The sequence below is a fragment of the Calypte anna genome, chromosome 14 (assembly GCF_003957555.1).
Source record: "Calypte anna isolate BGI_N300 chromosome 14, bCalAnn1_v1.p, whole genome shotgun sequence".
Lineage (NCBI taxonomy): Eukaryota > Metazoa > Chordata > Aves > Apodiformes > Trochilidae > Calypte > Calypte anna.
In genome coordinates this window covers 3,591,603-3,618,260 of record NC_044260.1, presented here as the reverse complement: position 1 = coordinate 3,618,260, position 26,658 = coordinate 3,591,603, and the positions used below count along the sequence as shown (strand labels likewise).

The 26,658-nt window shown below is 46.0% G+C and overlaps 1 protein-coding gene across 1 annotated transcript in view; it reads right to left on the bottom strand.

Moving 5' to 3' along the window:
* RNF216 (ring finger protein 216) overlaps positions 1–26,658 on the bottom strand; it is a 78,773-nt gene that overhangs the window by 3,728 nt on the left and 48,387 nt on the right. Inside the window, 3 exon segments of the mRNA XM_030459588.1 lie at positions 210–279; positions 8,399–8,621; positions 11,099–11,196. Coding sequence (XP_030315448.1) covers positions 210–279; positions 8,399–8,621; positions 11,099–11,196 — 391 coding nt within the window.

The window sequence follows — 26,658 nt, the reverse complement described above, 5'->3', positions numbered from 1 at the left end:
GCCTGTTGCCACTGAGCCCAGAGGTTCTGCTGCCCTTCAGCTACTTTGCCAAGTGGAGAAGAGGCAGGGCTGTGCATCCACAGTGCCCAACATCAAGTGAGATTTGGACACAAACCTCACTGAAGATCCAGAGATCAGGTGCTGAGAGCACAGTGCTCCCCTGTTGTCCCCAGTCTGATCTCAAAGCCCAGGTACAGACTGTCACTTACCTCCATTTTTCTTCCTTTGCTCCTTTTCAGCCTCTTTCTGAATCTCCTGGATTATCTTCTCATCATCTTCCTAGAAATCACATGGGTACCAAGAGTCAGTGGGGTCATTCCTGCTGCAGCAGCAATCTGTCCCCTCAGTGCTGCTTTTCCTTCCAGCACAGGAACCAAAAGGTAAATTTGGCTGAATTGTCCTCACTTGGGGTTGACCCAGGTTCAGTCAAAGGCAAGGCGATGGGGGGTGGCAGGACAAGAACCTCTCCCAGAGCCAAGCCTACTTGGTGGAGTACAACTAAGGAGCTTAGATCAGCTTACCAGAGAGCTCAGTGCTAAAATTCATTGACTTGATGGAAACCAGAGAGCTGCAACCCAGCTCTGCCCCTCTGAAGAGTTACTGGAGAGCTGTTAATCTTTTAAATGGCAATAGTCTATTAAATATTTACACTATGCTGGCACTCCTAGAGGTATTGGCCCAACAGCTGGAATTAACACAACTGAAATCCTGGCTCTAGTAGCTAAATGGTGCTGTGATGAGGCCATTTAGATCTTATCTGCAACTCTGAGAAGCACATAAATTGTAATATGTTTCTTTTATGTCTATCTCGAGGTTACGCAAGAATATTGAGACCCACTGCTCAACAAGAACACAAGGATAAGCCAGAAATTGAAAGCATCCTTCTGCCTCTCATCATCATCATTTCTTTCAAGCCAAAAGAGGAGCACTGAGACCAAACCACACAGGTGGGCTGCAGATATCTACAGAGCTTTACCAAGGGAGCAGGATGGACAAACTCCTGGAGGACTGTGCAACTCCTGAGCTAGGAAAAGGCTGCCTGAAGCAGGCACAGGCACCGAGAGCAGGAGGTCCAGGCAGCTCTCAGGCTTTCCCCAAGGCCATGTTAATGTTGTCCTGAAACCAGAGCATCACCCTGATCCACACCTTGGCATCAGCTGCCCAGTCCCAGGATGGGCTGTGAGAAAGGAGTTTCTCCACTGCACCACAGCATGCAGCAGGTAAAGAGACAACAAGTCCCTCCCAGTGCCAGGCAGCAGATGCTTCTGCTGGCCAGATGTGCAGTGACAGCAGCTGAGGTCCTCCCTGCCTCTCTTCAGGGCTGCATCTCAGGCTGTTTCATGCTCCTCGGCATGAAACACTGCCTGGAACTTTCCAAAAACAAATACAAATAGTTGAGTATCCTGGACAGGGTAGTCTAGATGGACTCCAAGAACAGGAGGTGTTGGGGGCCACACAACACCTGCATCAGGCATCAGCTACTCCAGCTCTACCAGCCTGCAAAGGAGCATCTGGTTTGCTTCAGCAGCTCATCCACACCAGTGGTGGAGCAGGAGGGCAACCCCAAGCCCCAGATACCCCACAAAAGACAGTTTTGTTTTATTCCCCCTAATCCCAGTACTGCCAAACCCCATAAATTTCTTCCTGAACACTCTTACTGTGGAAGATATCCTTTTTTTTTTTTTGAAGAAGGCTCTCAGACTAAGCCTGAAATATGCTTCATGCGTGCAGCTGTGATGAAATGATTTTACATCCAGCCAGCTTCCCAATTCCAATCTCACAGTCCTGCAGATGTCTAGCAGCAATTCCTGGGCAGCTTGCTAAAATGTCCCCTCCTCCCACCACCAGATAAGGTTTCCCAGGGAGACTGAAGTTATCTTAATTTGCAGAAAGCCACCAAACTCAATACTTCCCCCCTCCCTTTTATTATTCTCAGCCAATGGGTAAAATTAAGACTTTCCGAGACATGCTGCTTTCTTTTTTCTTTATTCCCAAGCAGGCTGCTTCCATGGACTATTACAGCCTATCTATCTCCATAAAAACTGAAGAATGGTTCTTCTGAGCCTACACAGAACTTCTAATTACCTCCAGAGTATCAGATTGCTAGGTTCCCTGGCTGGAAAGCAACCTGGGAATCCTCCACAACCAAACATCCTCTCCTCCCAAGCAAAGGGGAGTCCCAAAACTTCAAGATTTCAATTTTTTTTTTTTTCTTTCCAGAATACTTTTTGCAGTGCTGTTGGGAAATGGAGATAGACACCTCCCTCATCTTACTGCTGCTGACTGGAAAAGATGCTCCTGAAGGTTTGTTTTTTAGTTACATGACAAATAAAGAACATATTTTAAGTTCAAGTGAACAAAATCACCCTATCTCCTCTCACCTTAAAGCCTAGAAACAAGCAGGAGTCACTTCTAAGTTAAAAAAAAAGCTTTTTGCTTTACTCTTAAGTCTGTGATGAACCCTCTGACAGTTCTTCCCAGGGCCACCACCACCCCCCTGCTGCCATCACCCAGGATGCTGCAGCTCTGACAAGCCCAGGGCTTGATGTCCCTCAGTCCTGCTGAAGCCTGGGGAATGGGACATATCAACAACACAACTTCCCAAGCTCCTCCTACAGCCAGGGCTACTCGACCCCCCCAAAGTGTAAACTGCAGCTGACCTCCAGGCTAATGACAGATCGACAAAGCCATCTGTCCCCAGGGCTGTCGAGCCAGCTGCACACACACCCAAGGTGATGATGCTGAGTTCAATTACTGCAGCTCCCAGAGCACCAGGGGGGAGGGGGGGGAAAGGTTTGACACCAAATCCCATCTGCCAGGTCTCTCCAGTGACATCCATCTCATAGGGACAATGTAAAACACATCACATGTAACAGCCAGAGATCCCAACTCAAGCTCATCACCTTTTGGTCTTCGAGAGGAGTGCAAAAAACCCACCAAGAACAGCCCCAGAGGAGGAGGAGTTTGAGTTGTTCTGTGACTGCAAATCACAGCAGAGAGATAACAAACCACAGCCCCAAGAACTGAATTTCTCAGCTTTGCTCCTGCTCTGCTGATAAGCTGGAAGGTTAAGAAGTATTTCTGCTTAATGCCACATAGCAAGCCCTTGGCTTAGAATTATTTTTGCACCAGGATCTCTGAAAAACTGGTATCCACTCACAGAGAAAGAACAGAACCAGGCTACACAACATGCACCTTCTTGTTAAAGAAGCTGACGTTGAATTTGGCAAGTGACGAACAGCCAGAACAGTTCAATACCTGCAGCACTTAGGCAAGATCCACTTCCCAGATGGAACAAACAAACAAAAAAATAATGGTATGTGCACAGCAAAATCATCTCCGGATATTTGTGAAGAAAAAAGAGCTGATGCCACAAAGTTCTGGCCATTGCATTTTGCACATGTCAGAATTAAAAAGCAAATCTTGGTTCTCCAAATATGATGCACAGTAGTGATTTTTGCAAAGCCCTGCTAACTATTTGAGAAGCAAAGGCTTGTTTTGTTTTGTTTTTCTTTTATTCCACAGATAATTGCAGAGAGATGACAGACTCACCTAGGGGTAAAGCATCCAGACCAAAAACTAAGCTTTCATTAGTGCACTTAGGGGTGGCTGTTGTGGTGAGAACCCATTTAACATCACATGGGGTGGAGGCTGCAGTAAAATTTCAAAAGCCTCTTGTGCCCATTTTCCTGAGCGGGTTCAAGTCCCTTAATAAAGGATTACATTATGATTTTAATGGCCTGTTCACAGGCTCTGTGGATTGAAGGGATTTATCTTGTCAAGTTATCAGTCAGCTTCCTGTCAGCTGCTTTGCCTACAGCAAAAAAAAAAAAGAAAAAAAAGAAAAAAAAAAAAAAAAAAAAGAAAAGAAAAAAAGAAAAAAGAAATAAAAAAAGAAACCCCCAAACCCTGGGGGGGGTGTCTCAGAGCCCTGGCCAGCCCCCATGTTGTTTGAGCAAGGATGTAACTTGGCTCTGCTCCTAAGAAAGAAAATTCTATGGCAATGCTATAGCACAGCCCTTCCCCATGCTCCTCTGCATCACGGGAGAAGGGAGGTGGCCAGAGAAAAATGCCAGGAGATGCATTCACCCTTTTGAGCTGCAAACGCTGCAGAAAGCAAACAGGGTTGTTAACCATTTTTAAGTGGTCAAACAGAACTGAGCTTTGCCCCCAACCCAAAAGCAGGATGCTTTTTCCAAGAAGCAGTCCTGGAGCCAAACCAAAAAAACGCCTGTTCCTGGCCCTTGCAATCCCCCACCCCCTGCCAAAGGATCTCGGCATGGAGAAGCCTTTTCAGCCCTCTCCCATTGAATCCAGGGAATGTGGGAGCACCGAGCCAATCACAGCGGCAAAGCTGGCTGGGATCTGGGGCTGGATGAAGCAGGGATTGGGGCTGGGTTGCTAAGAGAGGCACCTTCTGATGGCAGGGAGGCTGCTGGCAACAATGCTGGGCCAGCAAAGCCACTTCCAGCATCCACCCGGGCACAGAGAAACAAACAGCCCATGGGGAACGGGAAAATCCAGCAGGCAAAGGAGATAAACGCTCCACCAGTCACGCAGAGACAACCTCCCCCCCCCAAATAAAACCCAGAACAAAAGTGCCATCCATGGAGCTTCTGAAAGCTCTGCTTTTATCTCCTGCTCTTCTCGATATCTTTAATTATTAAGTGTCAAGGGAAAGCGGCTGCTGCCTCCTGAAAGAGGGAAAACAAGAGACCTGGGAACTATTTCTGCTCTGTGCAACCCCTCCCCTGTCTTTACAAAAGTGCCTTCGCCCACTGCTGCCTCCCCCTTTCTGGTTTTTGGGTTTGGGTTTTCTTTTTTTACTGCTTGCTTTTTTTTTTTTTCCTCCACACACGTGTGGCTGCAGCCGTTCCCAATCAACTGGAAATTTTTTTTTTTTTTTTCACGATGGAGGCTTCCAAAGGACGAAAGGGTTTTTGTTTCAAATCATTCCCAGATCAGCTGTGGAGAGCCTGAGCAAGACCAGGCATCGGCTGTCTCTGGAGCCTTGCTCCCTGCAGCAGGAAGCAGGAGGGAAAAAATGTCTTGGAACTGGGACAGAGCATCAGCCCCAATGCTGCAGGAATAGGGGGGCCAGGATGGGGGGGAAGGCACAAGGTTGGTGTTTTAGAAATGCAGAGTTCTTTTAGGCAGTTCCATCCCCATGGCTTTCTGTGAAGAACAGGGAGTAACCGTACGCTTACTGGGAAGGGGTTTTATAGCATGATATAAAAAACCCCCAAACAACAAAAAACCAAACAAATTCAGGGCTTCTTTCCCTTCCCTTCCAAATCCTGAAGGCAATGCTATGTGCTTCATGCATTTCCTTAATGCATTTGAAGTTTTACACAGCCTTAGCTTAACATCAGCTGTTTGTAAGGCCAGGAGGAGGGGTAATTGCAGACACCTTATAATGATCAGACTTCTGCTTTGAACTTTAATGAGAGGCCTTTGGGGGTGCTTTTAGAGTTTACTGCACACATCTTTAAACTTTAAAGCCCCCAAAAACCGCTATGGAAAATTATTGATAGTCCAAAGACAAGTATTAAATGAAAAATAATACATACACAAGAGCAGAACCTGGTGTACCAAACCAGTCAAAGCACAAAACAGATCAAACGCACTCAAAAGCCTCAAGTTTGCTCCTTATATTTAGAAATCTGGGAAAACCCAACCCCTGAGTCCCAGAGCCTGCTGTCTGCAGAGCCAGTTCTCACTGCTCCATCCCCAGCTTTGTCTCTGGCAATGTTGCATCAGCCCCTCTTGCAGCCAGCAAGGTCTCAGCTGAGCCAAGGCTCACACAGGGCTGTAGAATGGGCACACGAGGATTTTTGGCCAAGCAGCTTCCAGACAAGAGCTCCTGGCCCCTGTTCATATCCTACATGGGTGCAGGGCACCATTTAGCTGGAGAACAAATGCAGTGATTAAGTGATTAGTGCCTCCTGCCCTGGGAGCTGCTGACCACAGCCGGGCTGCAGCTTGTCTCTGAGCCAGCAAATGCTGCACTGATGCTCTTCAATTAGACTCAAGTCTGATTACAGCATAGGGACAAGATTTTTAACTAACCTTTGATTATGGGAAATTTTTAAAGAGTCTGTTTTACTCTCTCAAGATCATTTGAGACAAAGACTAACAGATGCTGCAGTTCCTAGAGGACTGTCTTTTATTTGCTTTTAACCCTAGCTGATGAATAGGTTTACTCTTGCTTTGGAAAAGCAAAAAGATTCCCTATTTTAAGGAAGCCTGAACTGTGGTGTAAATAATGGGGAGTCAGACCCAGACCACTTTTTTCTCAAAGGATTTAACCAGGTCTGACAGAAAGCTGAAATCTGCATCTGTGAAAAGCAAATGGACAAGACCATGGTACTGTGACTGCTGTGAAGATGGTTCTGTAGTTGAGGCTGTACATGAACACAGCAGAAATCAGAACAAATCCATCCTGTCACTCTGTCAGCCAGGCTGTGGTGGCACCTGTGTGCCCTCCCCACTTTGAGCCTAACCCAGGGAAAGGAGCAGCAGCTGCAAATTCCATGGGTGACAAAGACAACCTGGGTCTTCTCTCCTCTGCTCTTGCACACACACACACACACGGCTGCAAACATGGACAAGCCCACAACAGATACTCTCTTCTTATATGTAAACCATCAGCTGTCTACAGATTTGAACAGAACAGAAGAAATTGAGCCAAAAGAAGAAAGAGTTGAGAAAGGCACAAGGAGAGCTGGGATGGGGTGATCCCTGGAGTGGGCATCATCCTGACAAAGAACAAAAGACTCCTCTGGCCTACAATGACTTTTTGCTCTTTCGTATCCCCATGCCAAGATTCAAATTCTCTTCCCCTCTTTTCACCTGCCTGCTTACATGTCCTACATGTGGGTCTGGGACAGTGTCACAGCCCCTTCTGAAGGAGGGCAACACACACAGGTCTGGTGCTTTCAGCCTGAGAAGCCAAGAGTTGAGTTCTTTGCTCTGCAGTGAGGACATTCACCCAACTTCAACTCCCCAGCCCACCAGTGCTCCGTCATCCCAAAATAAAATCAAATAATAAAAAAAGAGTGTGGACAGTGCCAGCTCTTTGCTGACGGTGGGAAATTTTTCTTTGCCACAACATTGGTTAATTAGAGAGCTGGAAAGGGCCTGGGTGACAGTGGCCTCTTTGTGCTGCTTATTTATTTATTTATTTTAAAGTACAGTAAAAGCTTTTTGAGGGCCCTCATGTTTTCTCTGCCTCTGAACAGATGCCATCACCCAGCACAATCAGCAGCCTGATGGGAACACAGGATGCCAGTGCTGCTGAACCCTAAATCCTATCCCAACAGAAAATGGAAAGGAGTGGGACAAGGAATCCAGGGAGCACATCACTGTATGTCAGAACCATCACAGAAGTGCCTAGAAGGAGGTGTGGTGTTTAATTTAACACCTTCATGGATAGGATAATGCAAGGAATAAACATAGGCAAGCAGAGGACTAGGAAGTTTAGGCTGGCTGGGATCAGACTGGGAGATTCCCAAGAGCCTGCAGGTGGGAGGGAGAGATTTAGAGTGGCTTTTCCTAGGCTCCATGCAAGTGCAGCTCTGTGCACATCCCCTGCAGAAAGAAGGGCTGGTAGCAGTCTGGCAAGCTGTGGCAGTCTGAGACAAAGAAGCTTTAGGGAAAAAAAAAAAATCTCAGCCAAGCTCTGGAAGGCAGATTCACAGTCACGTTGTTCTCTTGCTCTGCTGAAATCAGGAAATTCAATTCCTGTTCCTACCTACGCTCCTGCCAGATCTCTGGTATTGAAGACCTCTATTAACAGAGATGCTGCACTACGTTTTCCCATGCTTGTCACAGCTACAATCTGTATTAAGTTACTACAGCTTCCCTTACAGCTTTGTCCATGCTTTAGTTCTCCCTTGGCAGCTGCTGACAGCAGCCGTGAGAATGGACCCAACCCTGAACTCTGGACCTTGTGGGGTCTTCTTGGTGGGTCCATCTCAGCAAAGGGTCTTGCAGAGCCAAATCTGGGCACCAAAAAGACAGAGAGCTGGACCCAACAGCATCTCAGCTGCAAAACTAGGAATGAGTTCCAATAATCCCAATGCCTGCTACCAGCACACGCTCCCCACCACCTCCACTCCCCAGCACAGCACTCGCAGCACTTCCAGCCAAAGCCCTCATCTGACAGGAGCTGTTTTTTCCCTAAAGCAACACCAGTTCTTTCCAAGCTGTGGTCAGATGTGACTCTGGGCTGATGTAAGCTTCCAGTGTGTTTTTTAGTTGCCTTGGGAAAGGAGGAAAAAAAAATAAAAAGAGCTGTTCTGTCTAAAACCAGGCAGTTTCCTCTGCCAAGGCGTTGTACTTCAACAGCAATTGAAATCAGGATGCAAATCATTGACAAAAATCCTTCCTTACTTACTGTGGGATCTGTCCAGAGAGAGCACTTTGCACAGTCCTGGCAGGGTGCCCCAGGTGAGCGGGGGTGCTGGCAGAAGTGGTCGTACCCGTTAATGGCAGCCCTGCAGAGGTAGCACATCTGAGCCCCGCAGCGGCAGGACATGCGGTTGCAGCCCTCTGATTTGATGAGGCCAGTCCCACACTTGTGGCATTTTCTAATTCGGGCAGCTGTCATTTTCTCTTCTCTGCAATGCAAAAGAAGGGAGAAGAATTAGACAAGAGACATTAACAGCCACCTGTAAAATTCTAATTATGCTACCCCAGTGATGCTTTAACCCCCACCTTCACAGTGCACTTCTCCCCCCCCTCTTTCTTCCAGCCTTCCCCGTGGTCTGCTGCTGTTCCGAGGAGGTCTGGGCTCAGCTCCACTTGGAGCCATCCCTCAAGAACAAATTAAAAGAAAGAAAGTCAATCACTGGGTGCGTGCTGCAGCCCCAATCCTGGTTTCCATGTGAGCCAAAACGCTGCAGCGCCAGGCTCTGGTTTGGGAGGAATTTCAAGCTGAACGTTTAAGGGGCAAAGGGCAGGTGGGATGCTTGATTTGGACGGGGAGAAATACAGCCTGGGAGATAAAGTTCAGGAAAAGCAAACCCTTGGCTGTCATCTGCTAGCTGTGTTTGCCTGTTGCTCTGGCTACGAAGTTGCCATGACCATGTTTTTTTTTCCCAACCTTGGCTTGCTATACTCCAGATTTATTTGGTTTTTGCTGGATTTCAGTCAGGAACTGAAAAACAATCACAGCTTTCCCCACAGAGACTGGGCTTTCCCCCTTCTTTTAAGATTTCCTACATCCATTTTCCAGAGGTTATTGCTTTAGGTTTCAAGAGATGGGTTTGATTTTAACAGCGCACAACTGGGAATCCAGGACAAAACCCAGACCCTGTCCCCAAGAGGCATCCTGGCAGTGACACACACTCCAGTGCAAAGGCTCAGCTTGTGGCGATGCTGTTTTGGCACAGAAAGGGAGGAGAGCCTGGGTCATTTAATGAAAAGACTTCAGAATATAACTTGTCATCTGAAGGGCCAATTTGCTGACCGCTGGAGATCAGGTTGCAATTTAATTCATAACCTCGAAGTGAAATCTGATGACAGAAGACTACAGAGAGTGTGTTTTCACTGTGACCTGCCAGCAGGGAATCATCTTCCTCAGCCAGCCATCTCCACCCAGCTACTTTAGTGGACCTGCAAAGTCAACATATGTTTGGGAGATGACAGGAAGGTATTTTTTGAGGATCACAGCAGCAAACCAGGCTACAGCACAGCCCCACAAACCGCTCCATCAGCATCACCAGAGGAGCTGGGAATGGGGAGGGGGGAAACTTCAGCTGCTCTGCAGCTCCCACACTGTTACACCTGGCCCAACCTGCACCCGGGTGTCTGGAGATAGGCTAAGAATAGAGAGGAGAAAAAAAAAACAAAACAAAAAAACCCCCAACTTGAGTCTGACTTTCCTCTGAGCTGCAGCTGCTCTTCCCTCCGCTACTCAACAGGATGCTGCTGATGCAGAGGGTTTTTTTTTGGAAACCAAGCAAGGCAGGAAGTTTGGCCTGAACTCCAGCTGTGCTTCCCTTTCCTTATGCAGGGCTTCAAAAGGAAGCTTTGATTGTATCAGGCAGTAAGACTCAGCCATCCATAGCAACATTACTGCTAAAGGTTTTGAAACGGATTTTTTTTTTCCTTATTAGGGCCACGACAACTCGTTCCTCCACCCTCTCACCCTGCCTTCCTACAGGGAAAGGAGTGGCAGAGAAAAAAAGTCATATTGAATCTGTAAAGATGTGGGTTTTTTCTGATTAAGGGACTGTGGGATGAGCAAGCAAGAGTCATTCAGCCTCCCAGTGATGGAGCTTTCCAGCCTCTCCTCATGCCAGACAGACTCTAAATCAGAGAAGAAAAGATTGGGCAATATGGGCAAGTCCCATTTGACTGCACCAGACATCCAGCTCCATAGATGAACCTTCCCTTCTTTCCTAAAGGCATTTTACAAAAGCATTTTGTCTTGCACTGAAGCAAGGACAAAGATCAAACTTCAAAAGATTTTAGGGAAACATTCAAGATTTCCACTTAAGTACTCGAAAACGTGACTCCACTCTGTAACATTTCCTAGAAACTGGTTAGAAACAAGAGACAAACTTTGGTAAGAAAACACATCCCCTCAAATGAAGGCAGAGAGCAGTAGCTGAGAGAACTGCTCATCTTCACCAAGCACCAGATTTTCAAAGGGTATTAACAAAGCCTCCATGCACTTCTTTGCCTCCATGCACCATCTCCCTTCTCTCCTCTCAAGCAAAACTATTGAGGGTTTCTCACCTCTGAGAAGGACCAGGTGCCAGCCTGCCAGACACCAGGCTAGCCAGAGGAACAGGCTGGTCTGGTGACAACTCTCCCACGTTCTCAAATTACTAACTGGGTTTGCTGCCAAGTATCTTTCACAGAAAGAAATCCCATCCTGGGAGCCTTCTGACCCCTCAGCTTTGACGTCCTTAGGACCTCCCTGATGGAAGGTAACAACACCCAGCAGAACTTTAAAGTCTCTGTTAACAGGGTTGGGGGTGGGTGTGTGGTTTCTCACCCCCTTCCACTCCAGAGCATATTGCCTGATGTACTGTCTTCACCAGGTTATTCACCCCCCAATTTTTACCTGTGTGTGGGATTTACTTACATGGATGTCCTGTATTTGATGTCATCCTTCTCAGCCAGCTGCTCACAGGTGAGATTCATGTGCTCCTTCCACAGCCCCTGGCACTTCCGACATGTCTCCTGAGGAGGATAACAAGAATTAAAGGAAGTGAAGACCCAGCACACCACTAACAGCATCAGAAATTGAAAAAATTCCCATCTCTTCCCCCCACCATGCTGCAGGTTTCAGCTGAGGATAGGGCTGGCAGTCTGGGAATGATCTGCAGGTCTGTCATCCACTGGAGACCAGAATAAATCCATCAATAATGTGAGCTAAGTGTTTCTACAAGGCACAAGAACCCAGGTACAAAATGAGTCCCTAAAACCCAGTTCACCAAAACTCAAGGAACAGCTACCAGGTTCTCCAGTTACTTCCCTGACCAGACTACAGAGAAGAATACATGGGGCTAAAGGACATCAAGTTCATCTATTTCCTGACCAAAAACCTTTACCACCCCCATACAAAGGGCTTCTAGTTCAGCAGGCAATGGAAACCTTGCAGCTGCATCAAAAACTGCTTCATTGTACATACAAGTAAATCCATATTAGGCTTTTTAAAACCTCACAAGAGAAAGTTAAAGCAGTTTATGTGAGTAAACAAATTAAAAAGGCAGGATATGGACAGATGTCCATAAAACAGCAACGGAACATGAACATATAGTTATAAATTTAACCAGAAAAGCTGAACTAAACTTAGAGCAAGAGACTGAAGTCTCCTGTTCTTGGAAACTCTTTAGCAAAGACTTTCTAAAGCTGAGGCTGGTGAAGCTGCTGGAACAGGAGAGCTGTGGAGGCACTATTGGCAAGGGAACTTGGACTACCACTGAGAATTAGAGTTGATTTTTTCAGTTGGCTAGCCAAAGAAAACATAATTTTGTTTTGGGTCAAACAAGAGATTTTTCCTTTAATTTGAGGAAGATTAAAAAACATCCAAATCAAACTTGGAACTAGTAAATGTTTCACATTCCAATTGTTTCATCTTCAGCATGGCTGAGGATCAGGCTTTTAAATCCAACTTTCTCCCCCTGGCAGGAAAACCCATACAGCTGCAAAGCATCCTCTTCACCTCTACACCAAAGAAAGTTCCAAAAGGGTGTTGCCCAGCTCTGGTCACACTAAGAGTGAGAGACAATGACTGGAGAGATAGATATTTTCTGATTGCATTGTCTTCATTTTATTTTAATGAGGAAATTGGTTCTATGAGATGTGGTAGAAGTAACTGCTTGAAGACACACGTAGGCAGCAACACTCTTTTGATCGCAAATCAGACAAACAGGATGAAGACCAAAGCTTCCAAGGAAGCCACCCCTAGGAGAGGGTGCAAAACGTTGACTTGTTTGTATTTGTGCTTGCTGGGAGAGGTGTAACAGCTTGTGCTTTCATCTGGGAGAATTAAAGGCTCCTCATCCTGGCTGGAAAGCTGGACATGTTTGCAGACTGCAGGGTAAGGGCTGTAGTACCAGGAGAGCCAAGTGTGTGGCTGTGTCCCAGAAACTCAGCAAAAGATTTTGTGATCACTCACTTTGCAAATGCACCCTTTGGCAGGCAGACATTAGTTTGAAGGGGCAGTAAATGCCTCGGGGTTCCACTGATCCTCATGAATCATTCATTATATCCTGAGTTTCCCTGCTAAAACCGTTAAAACAGGCACCATTTTGTGTGCATTCGTTGGCAGGCCAAGTCTGGCTGTTACTGATGCTCACATAACTCCACGAGGACCCACTTTCCCCTTTTATTTTTGACACCCAGCCACATACCATCCCAAGATCAGAAGTGCTGTAGGTTGTTCTGTTTTTAAGGTTTGTGTTTTGGTTTGGGTTTTTTTTTTTTTCCATATATCAAGGGTTTTAACTGTTTTTAAACAGTCTTTGGAGCCCCGCCACACAGAACCTCATTCACACACTGAGATTTAACAGCTTCTTGCCAGAAGGGCTGGCACACTTTCCAGCCAGGAACCTACTATTCCCAATTACTTAACTCCAGGAGCCTCCTTCACTGCCGAATTAGAAATTATGCCCTTCTGACGCAGATGGTGCTGTTTCTAAATCCATACCAAGTTTTCCCCTTTGCCTCTTGCTACCCTCACCACCATGGCTTTGTATTCTGCAGCTATTTAAAACCAATGCTCTCCCCTGAGAGAGCTGATATTTGCCAGCCAGTTGTCTCCTATACCCAGGAAGAAAGATTCCTGTGCTGGTGAGGAGAAAGGGGAGAGGCAAAGCACTGCAGGTTCCCAAATGCAGCAGGATGGCAGGAGATAAGAGGTATCTGGACCTTGGTGTTACTGCAACTGCTGCACAGCCAGTGCACAGCTAGGCACTTTTCTGGGACCTTCTCAAGATGTGTTGGCCACAGGAAGCTGCAAATCCATAGGCAGCTCTGCATTTTCCAATGCACAGGAGATGTCTCCAAAGCTTCCTAACTCTGCCTGTCACCTGGTGCTGCTTCTGAGCCAGCCACGTCCTCTCCAAAGCAGAGGCAGGGGAAAAATGGAGAATTCGTGTGCCATGAGCAGAACCTGATGTGACTTCTCTCCTTGTTCTACCCAAGACAATGGAACATTGTTGGGCAGTTACATGAACCCATGTTGGATGCCGTTGCACAACAGAAAGGATGAAACCCAAAGTTCAGACAAACACAACTGCTCCAGCACCACAACTGAGGTCACAGATCTTGTCCAAGAAAAGAAATGAGACTTTAAAAAATTTTTACCACTACTCAAATCCAACTCACTTGGCTGCTGAGGGTTTTGCACACCTCACGTCCTGACAATTCTGCTCTTTATAATTTCCGCAGGGGGTTCTTTTCTTTTCAGAACAGCTTTTTGTTTGATCAAGAAACACACGGCCGTTTCCATATTAATTAACCTAAACACACCATAGCTGATAAGCTGACTTTTTTTTTTTTTTGCAACCAGCCTAGATTATTTCTATTGTAAGAGCAGCACTTGGCACCAAGACTGGCTACCACAATATAAGGTTGTGCCTAAACCCACAAAGAGGGAATGAATCCTTCCCAGCCCTACTCCAAACCTAACAGCAGAGCAGCAACGCAGTCCATCAAAACCAAGAGCCAACTCCTCCTCCACTGGCAAACCCTGGACCACTCTTTTAGGGGTACACAATGTAGGAAAGCATGTTTTGTTTTAACAGCTTTCCAGTTTAATTAATGATTTTGATGGTGTGAATTCCCTGTGTTTCTCCAGCCTTTCCCCAGCCACAGGGGCAGGTACAGCTAATGCAGCTTTTGGTGTGAGTGTGTTTGCAGAAGCCTTGGCATTAAGGAATGGCTCCAACCCAGGCACGGATGCAGATTGAGTATCTGCTGCCTGTTACATCTGCCCAAGCTTGGCAGGCAGCCTGGGACAGTCCATTAATGCTCCAGGCTGGGACAGCAGAGAGGAGGATGTGATGGAGAAGGTGTTTAATCACACACTGTAATCTCCTCACTGTACATCTGTTGGAGGTAGTGGCTCTGTTTCCTCTCGCTGGCTGCCAGGAAGCAGCCGGGATTAACACAAACATGTTTGGGTTCAGGAAGATTCCTTGTTCCCAGGGTCAGTGGTGTGGATATGCAGCTTTCTGTGCTCAGGGCCAGTCTGGCCAAGGGCTCCCACTCTGCTTTTAGCACGGGCACTGCAATCCTTAAACATCCTTGTTAATTGTCCCAGCACCTAATGAAGGCAGAAGGGGATGTTTTACGGGAATCAACCACCTTCCTCAGCACTTCTAGTTCTTGCAATGGATCCAACAGTTTTCAAACACAGCCTATTTTTTTTTTTTCACTCCACCATCTACTAAAAATAACTCCCCAGGGTCCAACCCACATATTGGGAGCGGGGAAAATCCCAAATAATCAACTTCTCCCTGCCAGTCTTTGCATTCTTCTGGCTACAGTAAGGCTGTTGTACCCACTGCCAGCACTGTAGATGCACTGCCTTCCCTGGTTTCAACCCAAACAAGTGCCACATGGACAGAAACATCAGATGATCCCCACAGATCACAAACTGCCTGCCCACACCATTCCTGAGTGCCTGCTTCTTCTGTAGGAGTTTACACGAAGCCACTTACTGATGGAACAAAATGCAAAGGGAGGAGGGGAAGCACAACTTAACAACAGGCGACAGACTGGGCTGTCATCACCACCCTCCAGCTCTCAGTGGTGGCTCTGAGCAGAGTCCAGTGCTTGCCTTAGCTTTCCATATACTGGTTAATTAAATCCTTTTGCTGCTGAGCTGTGCAACTCCCCCCACATCCCCCAGGAAGGGAGAAGCTGCAGACTCCAGCAGTCTCTGCCCATTGCACACCCGGGATGTTTGCTGCTGAGCTCCTCGCTAGGAGTGAGGAGGAGGTAAAACACGTTGTGCATCCCCTTCAGTGCTCGCTGGGACAGGGCCCTGGTGATTGATTCTCTGCTTCTTCCTGCTTTCAGACACACAATAGCACAAGCTAACTTCAACCAGACCAAGTTTTACCCAAAAGCAGATGTGAATGCAACAGCCCTAGAACAACACCTCAGGGTCAGTCCATACTGCGCTGGTTTAATTAAAGGGCTGCAATTGCCAGCTAGACAAGTTAATGGGAAAACAAAGAACCCCACAGTTTTCCTCCCCACAAAGTCTCCACTGTCCACAAAGCTGCACAAACCATAACTAAAAATGGATGCAGAAGTAGCTAAATGAATACAACCTTTAAGCACGGATAAGCTCTCAGCAGCAAACTCCTTTGAGGCCGTTTCTGGGATTTCCTATATGTTAAGCTGGGATAAAGAGGCTATAATCCAGGACAAGACAATCCATTTTAGTGAAAGATCCCTCTTCAGAGATGTGCTAACACCCAGCACAGTGAAGTGGGACCCCAGCTCTGCAAATTCCCAACCACACCATACAGAGAACCCTCCAGCACCAACTGCTGCAGCAGCTCTCCGGTCCTGGAGCTGGTGGAATTGCAACACATACGGGTCAAATGGGCAGCAAATAACAACCCCAAAAAACACAAAATCCACGCTGTGTGGAGAAACAAACACCATGTCTCAGATAGCTGAGGGGACAAAGAGGAAAAGGCTGGGGGGACACGGGTGCTGAGCAGGGCTGTTCCCCAGCCAGCGCTGCCGCTCAGCGGCCACCGGCCACAGCACAGCTGTGGGGCAGAGAGGGAAAGGAGATGAGCAGCTGAGTGAAACTCAGCAAAAAAACCCCCCAAAGCAAGCCCTGAAGTCCCTCCTTAGCCTGGCTGTGATTTATTTTGGGAGTGGTGACGCTTCAGGGAAAAATAAAGGAAAGGCATAAGCCTTGGACTAGGCTGAAAAGAACACACCAGGGTGTAAATGTGGAGACTCACAAGTGATGGAGAGTTAAAAGCTGGATAAAGAAAATCAGACTTTATATCCAACACTCATCAGGAGGGTTGGTTCAAGCTTTCATGGCCTTACATTAAACCCCATTATCAAAAATGAAGACCCTAGCCACTGTCTCCCGTTTTGCATGTTGTTAAATTGAGCAGATTTTACTCCCTCCCCACCTTTAAGACCCTGGAGATACACAATGACTTTTTTGCTTCTAAAAACTCACTGGAGGGCTGGTTCCCAAGAGGTTTGGGTCATCTGAGTTAGAATTCAAGCACCAGAACCACATGGTAACTCCCCTCCACACCTGCCTAAGTCAATAGGACTCTCTCATAACTATAATTCAGAAGTTCCTGAAACACAGATCAAACCAAAGCAAGCTTTTCTCCTCCCCAGAGGCTGACTTTAAAAGGTCAGATCAACTGATGGTTTGGGTGATGTGGTTAGAAACCTACAGAGCAAAAATATCTGCAGCTTAACACACAAAGTGCTGCTCAGCACCAGTATGGTTGGTCAGAGGTAGAAATTGTGCTAGCACAAGAAATTGCTTCCTGATCTCATGCTCATCCACCAGAGTCTAACTGGAGCAAGAGAAGCAGCTCCTTCACCCAGAAAAATCATTTAAATTGAAGTTATTGAATATTTTTACAAATATTACAAATATTTTACAAATATTTTTACAAAGCCTTTGTGTTTCAAAGCTGCTTCTCTCATCCAGAGATGTGTGGAAGATATATTAGAAGGGCTGGACCAGATGATCCTTGAGGTTCCTTCCAACCTGCCATTCCATGATCCTTTATCAGAAGTTGCAGGGAGCACGTCAGCTGCATAAGTGGCCACTGGAGTATCTGCAACACACATTCATCATACCAGGATTCCTTCCCCAAAAGTAGATAATCATGTGTTTCACATTAGGATGAACTTTTGGCCCTAAAATAACATATTTTCAGATGCTAGTCCCCTGCTCTGAGCAGGCTGGTGTAGCACACAGCACCTTTCCAGTTCAGCACACCAGGAAGGGGTGGACAGGCTTCATGACCTACCTAGTGGTGGTCACCCATCTAGCTGAGTCAGCCTGCAATGCAGGGAGAGGAAACCACCACTTGGTTGCTTTATAAAGGCAGATTAAACACTGACCCTATTGCTTCTTCATAAGACATGGTGAGATCTAGCAGGGCAAGAGCAGGGGCAGTGACTGTGGAGCTGGTAGAAACAAAAAAGAGACCTTGGGAGAGGAACAGATTTAGCTGTCAAGCCAAGCAACCTGATTTTTAAAGGATAATTCTGGAAGGTCACTCCAAAGGTTGCACCACCACCAAGAAGGTATCTTATTTGCAGAGGTGCCTGCTAACAATGCATTGTAAGACTGAGAGGAGGAACAATTACACTGAAGTTAATTTTGAAACTTCCCTCTTACACCATCCCATGCTAAACAAATCTCCCCCACGCCCCAGACACAAATCCCTGCCCAGAGCTTTCAGTGCCAGGAACTGCAGAAAGCCTCTTCCAGACCTGCCCTCTTTTTTCTTGTGGTTCTCTCTCCCCCTGCTGTCTCTCAGGTTTTATTGTATTAGGAGAGGATCACACGAGGTACTTGGTTACAGATGTCCTTCTCCTCCATCAACAGTTGCGTGGAGACCCAGGTTTATGTAACACATCTACAGCCCCCTTCTAATGAATCTCTGCAATCTGTCAATTTGGATGGTAATTTAGCAGCATTAACACACTGTGTTTCCAGTTTAAAGCCTTTTTAACTTTACTCTCTACCTACAGCAGAAGCAAATGCTTCAGGATGTTAGAACACCAGTAAGAGATGAGAAAAGGTGAACTGAGCAGAGCAGCTATGCTGGAAAAATAGCTTTAGTCTAGGTACAAATACACTCCCAGAAACTGTGTGAGTACAGCTTGTTTGCCAGGGAAATGAGAATCAAATGAGGGCAAACCCTCAAAACTAAGGTGCTCCTAGCTATCAACTGGCTACAGTCAAACAAAAAGATATAAAAAAATGTTGGGGAACTAGCAAGGATAGAGGAAAATGAAAGCAAAGTGATACCTGTCCTCCTTAAAAAATCTCAGATAATTTGTTGTTTCAATGCCTGTGTGGTACAATTACCTCTTACCTGCTGCTCCCACAAGAGCTTTGTGCTTTGCAGCCACAGAGCACAAGAGCCCAGCAGCCAGCTTGGTAGCTGTAGTATTTATAGCTTTTTGTATTTATATTTATAGTATTTAGGGCAGAGCCACTGCAAATGGCCCTCTGAACTGCTAACCTCCATCTTCCAAACTCACCAACGTGACACTGACTCATCTGCAGCTCATTTGCTCCTCTTAGAATAAGCTGGTCGTGAAACCAAAGCTGATGGCCCCTACCAGCAGCTTGCTGAAACTTCCTGGCAAGAAAGAGAGCTGAGTGAGATTTTAAAAAGCCAAAACCACTGAGAAGTGCAGCGTGATGGAAGAGCTTACACCTGGAGCTCCAAGTGCAGACATGCAATGCATTTCCTCCCACACCACAAAGGCTACTGAGAGGCTTGTTCATCATCATCATCAAGCAGATATAAAGCAAGTGAGTACACACCAAGATAAAGCAAAGCACTGAAAACTAATCAGGGAAATAGATGTGGTGGCAACTCACCTATTCCTCTTTCAGGATGACAAACCAGATGACATTTCCATTCCCTCCTGCACTTAAAGCACCCACGAGCCCAGTCTGGGTGTCTGTTTGGTGCAGAGGTGGCAAAGAAGCCTCAAAACTGCCACTGGGGGTGGTTTGCCTTGGCCCCACAGCTTTGGTGGATGCCACCCCAGGGCTGCAGGGAGGGAAGACACTGGGAAGGAAATGCAGGGAGAAAAGTGATGTCCAAAACCATTGAGCAGAAGCTGCAGCAATCAAAAGTGTCTCCTACACTTGCTACAGGGGAAAACATCAGCTTCAGCCCCTGCCAGGTCACATCCCCAGCATCCCATGAATGAATTGGGTTATTTTGCAGGCAGGATTGGATCAGCCTAGAGGTTTTGTAAAAACAGAGGAATGTCCAACACACACCCCACAAACCCACTGGCAAGGAGCATGACAGTGATCTGAGGCCATTGCTCCAAGTCCTTGCTTACCCCCAGCCCAGTCTAATCTTGACCAAAGCTGATCAGCAGCCTTAACTCCTGAGAGAGGACAGCAGCTTAATGACAGTGGTGGCTGCAATATCCTGCCAAACAAGGGTAAACTCAGGGCACATTTCTCTTTTAATTAGACAAGTTGTTTAATCTGTAATTTTATATCAGTTTAAGTCATGCAGTCCCTTGCAATTACCCCACTTTTTTTTTTTTTTTTTTCTTCATAGTCACAGAAAAATGTTGGGGCTTGGAAACACTTTGGAATAAAAGGATGATCTTGGACCTGCAGACACCAAAGCCAAACTGAATTAGCAATTCCAAGGGGGATCCTCCTCTCCACCTGCATCACCTCCAAAAAGAAAGCTGGTATTGCAGCAAGACACGCTGGCTTCCACACAGTCATGTGAGATCAGGCCAGGAAAATGAGACCAAAACCATCTCCTCAACCCCTGACACATTTGGGAGGTCCCAGTGCAGACTGTCACCTGTCACGACAGAACCAAGACAGGAAGAGCAAGCTGCAACCCTCAGAGTTGTGAAATCCCCAGACAAGCAGTTCCCTTTCTGTCATGCTTACAAACACAGAGAGACTGGTTCCCCTCTTCCCCCCCCCAGCTTCAGTGAAGCACCCAACAAATTTAATGAAGAGCACTCTTCAGCAATGTGTATGGCATGACTTGTCAAACAGACCAGAGATGGTGCAAGTCTGCTTTGTATAAAACCCCCCAAAATAAAAAAGCTCAAGCCCCCCTCATCTCCAGGGATGTGTTTGAGACCCAGCAGTTGTTCCTGCCATGACCCAACCACAACAACAAAACAAACTGGAATATTTCACATTGTGTGGCTGACCTCATTCCATCTCAATTGGAGAATCCTGGCTGGTCAGGAGAAGAAAAGCCATCCTACCAACCCAGGCTACTGAGGAATGATGCTCCTGTTGCAAGGCAGGGCTCCACTGGTCACCTTTACTTCATGCAGACTATCTCCCTCCTTCTTCAATCCATACAGTAAGAAAAAATTCAAAAGAATTGCAAGGAAGGAATGTTTTGGCATGGTTGAATGTAGGCAAGGATTAAGATGGATGCTCCGAGTGCTACTTTATCGAAGAGTGGATTATTGAGTTATGCTACACATGCAGTTCCTCCAAAAGGATCAAGCGTGACACCCTCAGAGGGGCATAAACAACAGACAAAAATGCCAAGTGGGGGATACAGAAAGATGAAATCAACAATTTTGGCAGCACAAGTGAAATATTTAGAAACCAGGCTGGTTTCAGCCATTTCCCCAGCCCCAGAGCAGCTTACTGCTCCTGTTCTCACTTTTCCGGGACCTCTATTGTAAAGACAAGGAGAGGAAGGAAGAAAAAAAAATTGTGATCATAAACACACCATCCTTACAACAGAGCTGAAGAATATGCGGATGCTACCAAAAACCATTTCCAAAGTGCTGCCCCAACACAGGGGAAGTGTTCAGCTCCTACTGACCAGTTAGTAACCCTGGGAAAGCCTTTCCAGATCAGCAAACCCTGCTGCCCTTCCTGCAGTCAACCACCAAGGAATGAAGATCTTCAAAACATTTTTTCTCCCAAAGACAAGCCCCAAATGTACAGCAGCAGCTGGAAGGGGGGATCTAGCCAGAGGCAGCTGGGATTAAACACGAGGTCCAGAATGTATTGAGATGGTTGTGTGAGCCCACGTTCACTGCTCTCACTTTCAGTGTCCAACTCATCTGTTCAAAGGTGCAAGTAGGGAGTTAACATCCAACTGGGCCAGGGTAAGAATGGTCTTTCAGCTGCCTGCCAGAGAAAAGCATGGGGAAGCCCAAAAATTAACTCTTTTGTTTAGGTCAGCAGATATTGGAAGCCAAGGAAGCCCATGGACAGTCCCAGGAACATCATAACAGACTCTCCAAACCAGGTTTTGGTTTTTTTCCCCTCCTAATTTCAGAACTGAAGTGCTGCAAAAGAACTGCAACTAAAGTGGCAGCCAACAGGTTTTGCAGGGAAGAAACACAAGCTTTACCACTTAAAAATGGAGCAGTTTAACCCACTGCCAAACAATCCATTTGCATTAATGTCATGAAACAGGATATGAAGCACTTTATAGCAAGAAACAGGAGATTCACTTTATTAGAAAAACACTTTTAAGGTTCAAATTCATCAAACCATTTGCAGCCACTGATGATTTGTAAAAGACATTACTGGCTGATAAAACTGGCTTTTGGCTTACCAACACCATCAGCAATTACCACCCAGAGGGACATTACCTGTTCTCAGCTAATGAGTGAAGCCAGTGCCAAATGTCAGGCACAAAGACCATAAAGTGCTATGGAAAATGATTCTTTAGGGTCCTGGAGGCAAAGTATTGAAACATCCTCAGGAGGCCATGAAAGACTGAAGGGGATTGTCAAAAAGAAGTGACTATTGTCTTCCTAGGTTTATCCAGATTCAATCAGAGTTATCTAGACTCAATCAGACCACCTGAAAACCATCCTGGATTTGGAGCAGATCAACCTCTCCCCATGTAACTGAGTCACAAACCCTAATTGCTGTCTTAAGCAACAAGACTGGAAACCTAAGGCACCCCTCAAGCAAACAAAAGCAGCACCTTGGGGTGGATGTTGTAACTTTGGTTTATTTTGGTCTAGAATTTGCTATGTTGCAAATCTCATCCCCACCCCTTCAGAGCTGCTAAGACCAGCCCCTTCCCCCTGCCCCACTTCTCACTTCCACTTCTGACCCAGGGTTTTATTGCAAAGGGAAACCAGCATTATTGGCCAAAAAAGGAAAAGCTCCATCTGTCACATTTCTGCAGAGAGGACTCAAACAGGAGGAACTTCAGTGACTTCCTTAAAACTCCGGAAACACAAAGGTCAACCACTGTCCATCCCCTAAGGATTAAAGGGGTTTTTTTCCTGCTTCTGCCACGGATGCACATAGGCCATGACACCAGACTGCAGAGGAGCAGAGATGTCTGATCTTAAAGGAAGACAAAAGGTGAGAGAAATCAAAAAAGATGGCAGCAAACAGGTTGAGCTGGGGGGCTTTGCCCTGGGCTCCTCTCTGTGGTCCAGGAAGCCTCTGTGAGAGACATTTCACTGGGTGCCCCAATACACTCCTTTCCATGCCAACCAAGTTGTGCATCTGCTGGAAAATGATGCTCAACAAGCTGTAAATTTCATTTAAATCAGGAAGGCATTTGCCCTTTCAGTTGCAGCCTGTTTATGTCTGCTTAACAAACCTTTATGCTTCTTCCATCAAATATTGCTCTGAGTTCCTGAGCTTAAATGCAAACATATTCAATCCAAAAATAAGAATATCCAGAAGAAAATCTTTTCAGGAACAGTAACTTTAAGCTATTTTTTAAATGAAAAAGTATTCTCTTACCTTTACACCATTAAGCACAGCCATACTGAAACCCACTTACACGAAGATGAAGGACAAATAACCCTGCACTTTAAATTGCTTGCTGGCTGCCATCAGCACCCTACACCTTGCATTTCAGATGCATCAACAACAAAAGCTGAGAGGACAATTTCATTATTTGTTTGGTACTAGCTTCACTTTCAGTATGACTTAAACCAATGCAGCAATATTGGGTGGAAACCATGAAAGTGATGATGACTCTGGAAGTAAAAATGAACCCCAGGTTCAGTTTGTGAAGTCTCGTTAAAGGAGATGATGTCTGCACAACAGCATTTGGGGAGAAAAGTCAGTGTGATGCTTGAAGGGGACATTAAGATCCCAAAACATCATCTACTGGAGATTTTGGTTTTTTGGGGGGGGAGAAGGAGTTGCTATTACTGAGGAAAGTACTTTATATTAAGGAGGCATTTTAGAGCAAGTCAAAGAATCACTACTTGGTATTCACAGCAACTCCAAGTCTCTTCCCTACTCTTGTTCCTACTTACACCACTGGTGGATCCCTTTCCCCAGCACCAGATACTCAAACCAGAAAACTTCCAGCAAGAAGGAAGGCAGGCAGCACTAAAGGATCTGAGTCCTTCCTCTTTATACAGAAGGAAACATTGCTCTGTCCCACACCACACCTTAGGACAAGCTGCTTCACCTTGGGCATCTCCCAAATGTCTCCAATTGCTCTCCAGCCAAAGCCCCACCTGCAGATCACCCAAGATCACTTCCAGAATTTCTCTTGAATTTCATTTAGCCTTGTTCAGGTGCATAAACTTAAACCTTGGTAACACAAATGCTATAAATGAGTTCCTTTGGGAACTGGTTTGGTGGGCCAGGTTGGATGCTGCCTGGCAGCCAGAGCAAGAAGCTACTGAAAACCTCAACCCTCTACTCCATTTTTTAATACATGAACACTACTACTTGACTTTCCAGGAGTGCAAACAGGATATACTATGTCAGCAAACCCAAAAAAACCCTCTCTTTTTGGTGAAGTTCCAATCTGGAACCCCTCCCTTAGAAAACCAGCTTCTCAGAACAAACCTGAAAAGCACCCTGTCTTACAGGAGAGTCTCATTACAGGACAGACCAACAGAAAAAAGTTACTTTCCCTGAGATATAATAAAACACCACAATTAAACACAGATCAGATAGACATCAGGCAGCTTCAGGCTGCAAGGTTTCTTTATGGGTATTGTTGGAAACACATTCTTCTCATATCAGATCTTCACTACCCACTAAGTGTTTGGCCACTTGTGGGTCCCACTGCTAAACCTGAATCTGATTTTCCTTTGTAAGCAAGCCAGGAGGCTGTGTGAGCCCCTCCAACAATTTCCAAAGACAATTTATTTTATGAAGCAAGAGTCTCAGTGTACTTAAAAAAGAAAAGAAAGCAAGCCCAGGTACAACATCTCATTTTACTGTTTTCCAATGCAAAACCTCACAAAACATTTTTGACATGAGGCTGCTAAAAATAACTCATCCTTAAAAAGTCCTGTTATTTTTATACAGTCACAAGAACCACTGGATTGCTTCTAATTATCCCATCCTTCCTTGGAATTTCTATTTGTGCTTAACAAGACCCAACAGGCTGTGACACCAGTGCAATCATCACACATCTTGAATTACAAGCAACTGTATAAGTTTGTTTCTCCTTGTGAACAGTTTTGGGAGAACAACAGCTAAAAAAAGCCAACTCAATTTTACTGTGTTCTTTGGAGTCTATGTTAAAAAGGGACAAGCCAGCTGAAAGTAGAAACAGGTCACAGAACCATGAATGGCTTGGTTGGAAGGGACCTTAAAGACCATCCAGTTCCAACTCCCCTGCATGGGCAGGGACACCTCCCACTAGGTCAGGTTGCTCAAAGAATCTTCCACTGATCCTCCACTGGCCATGCTTGAAAACAAAACCAGCCTCTAACACAGACTCACAACAGGATTAAAAATGTTCCACCTAAACAGGATAAATGAGGAGATTCCTAAAAAGCCTCTAGAGCAGGATTAGGTCTGTTGGACTTCACTATCTTTCTTGTAAATACATTCTTCTGGCTTCCAGGGGACATTTACTTTCCCCTAGACAGTGGTAACACACAGGAATCTGCTTGAGGCACAACAGAAATATAAATAGTTGGCCATCTGCACTGCCCTGAGTGTAGCAGCCTGGCAGCTGGCACATGGAATCAGCATGGTCCCTCTCTCCAGTATCTCCCATGGTGCAAGTCAGCAGTCAGCTATTAATGGAACTCATTACTGCACATCCAAACATTTGCATGGAAAACTTGCTGGACACTTACGCATAGGATGCTTGGCTCCTGCACAATCTTGTTAATGCTCCCTCAACACCCAAAGGAGAAGAACATTTCCAGCATCAGCATCTCCAGCCCCACATGTTCCTGACAAGCTGCATCTACTTGAAGCTGGAATTCATACCATATTTCAGCTGCTATTATTTTACACCAGTTTAATTTTTTTTTTTTGCTTGCTTTGAAAAACGTGATGCTCTTATCTGAAGAGTCATCCCTTGCAATCTGCATTGTCATGGCAACACAACTCCCTCCCTGCCCCAAACCCCAGCCCTGAGGCTCATTGTGCTCAGTGCCAGACAGGCAGCCCCCTGCATACAGATGCACAGAGCATCTCTGAGTGGTCTTGGGCCTCCTCTCCCTGAAGCTGTCCTGACAAAGCTCCTGCTTTGGGGTAGAGCTGCAAAAAGAGAAGGGAAATCTGACTGAGTCCAATTTCTCTATTTGGACAAGCAAATAGGCTTTATTTGCACAGGGAATTTTTGTAGGATGCACAACTGTTTTGGTTAAAATGAAGAGATTGGGTTCATGACCAGTCTAAGCAACAGCAGGAAAATAAAATAATATTTACAGCAGGTGTAAAGAGGGTTTTGCTAAGGCAGCTTGGATCTATTGGTAAAGGAAAAGAAGACAGCTCCACAAAGGAGCTTCCTCAAGAGCAGGACTCTGGAGCCCTCTTATGGCAGTTTGTGCTCAGCTTCCTGGGAGCACAATCCATGGCATCTGCTTAGACAAGGATGCAGTGCTGCTGAGATCGGGTGGGAAAGAGCATCCTCTGCCTGGGCCTGAACTTTGGTAACACAGAAATTAAACTCCTCACATTTCCAGCTCTTTGACTGCTCCTGATAAGTGTGCAAGGACTGGACAAACCCCTGGGTTAAAGGTGACAGAAAACAGTGAGATCAACCTCCTCCAAAGCTCAAGTGCTACTTCTGCAATAGAAACATGAGGCAATTACTATTAAATCTACTGCTCCAACCCTAACAATTGCTCTGTAGGGGTTTCAGGCTGCCCAGTGCCATGCAGAAAGGTCAGACTGGTTTCATACCAACCTTTTCTTGACTTCTCCAGGCCAGTGAGGGCTGAGAAAGCAGCAACAAGGAGGTGGCTTGCTGCTAGGAATGGAGAACACAGCTGCTGGGCTGCAAAGGGGTTACAAAGACTCAACAGCAGGGAAATATTTATGGAGGGAAGATGCTGAGCTGTGCATGTTTCCCAGGCTGAAGATGGTTTTAATTTACCTCTTGCAAAGGCTGTGATTATTTGCTGCTGGTTTTTGTTGAAAGCAACTATTTCAGGCTCACTCGCTCCCTCTGGTGTCACAGCTCTGCAGCTGGTTCAGAATAAAACCCAAACCACGCAAACTGCAAGAAATCC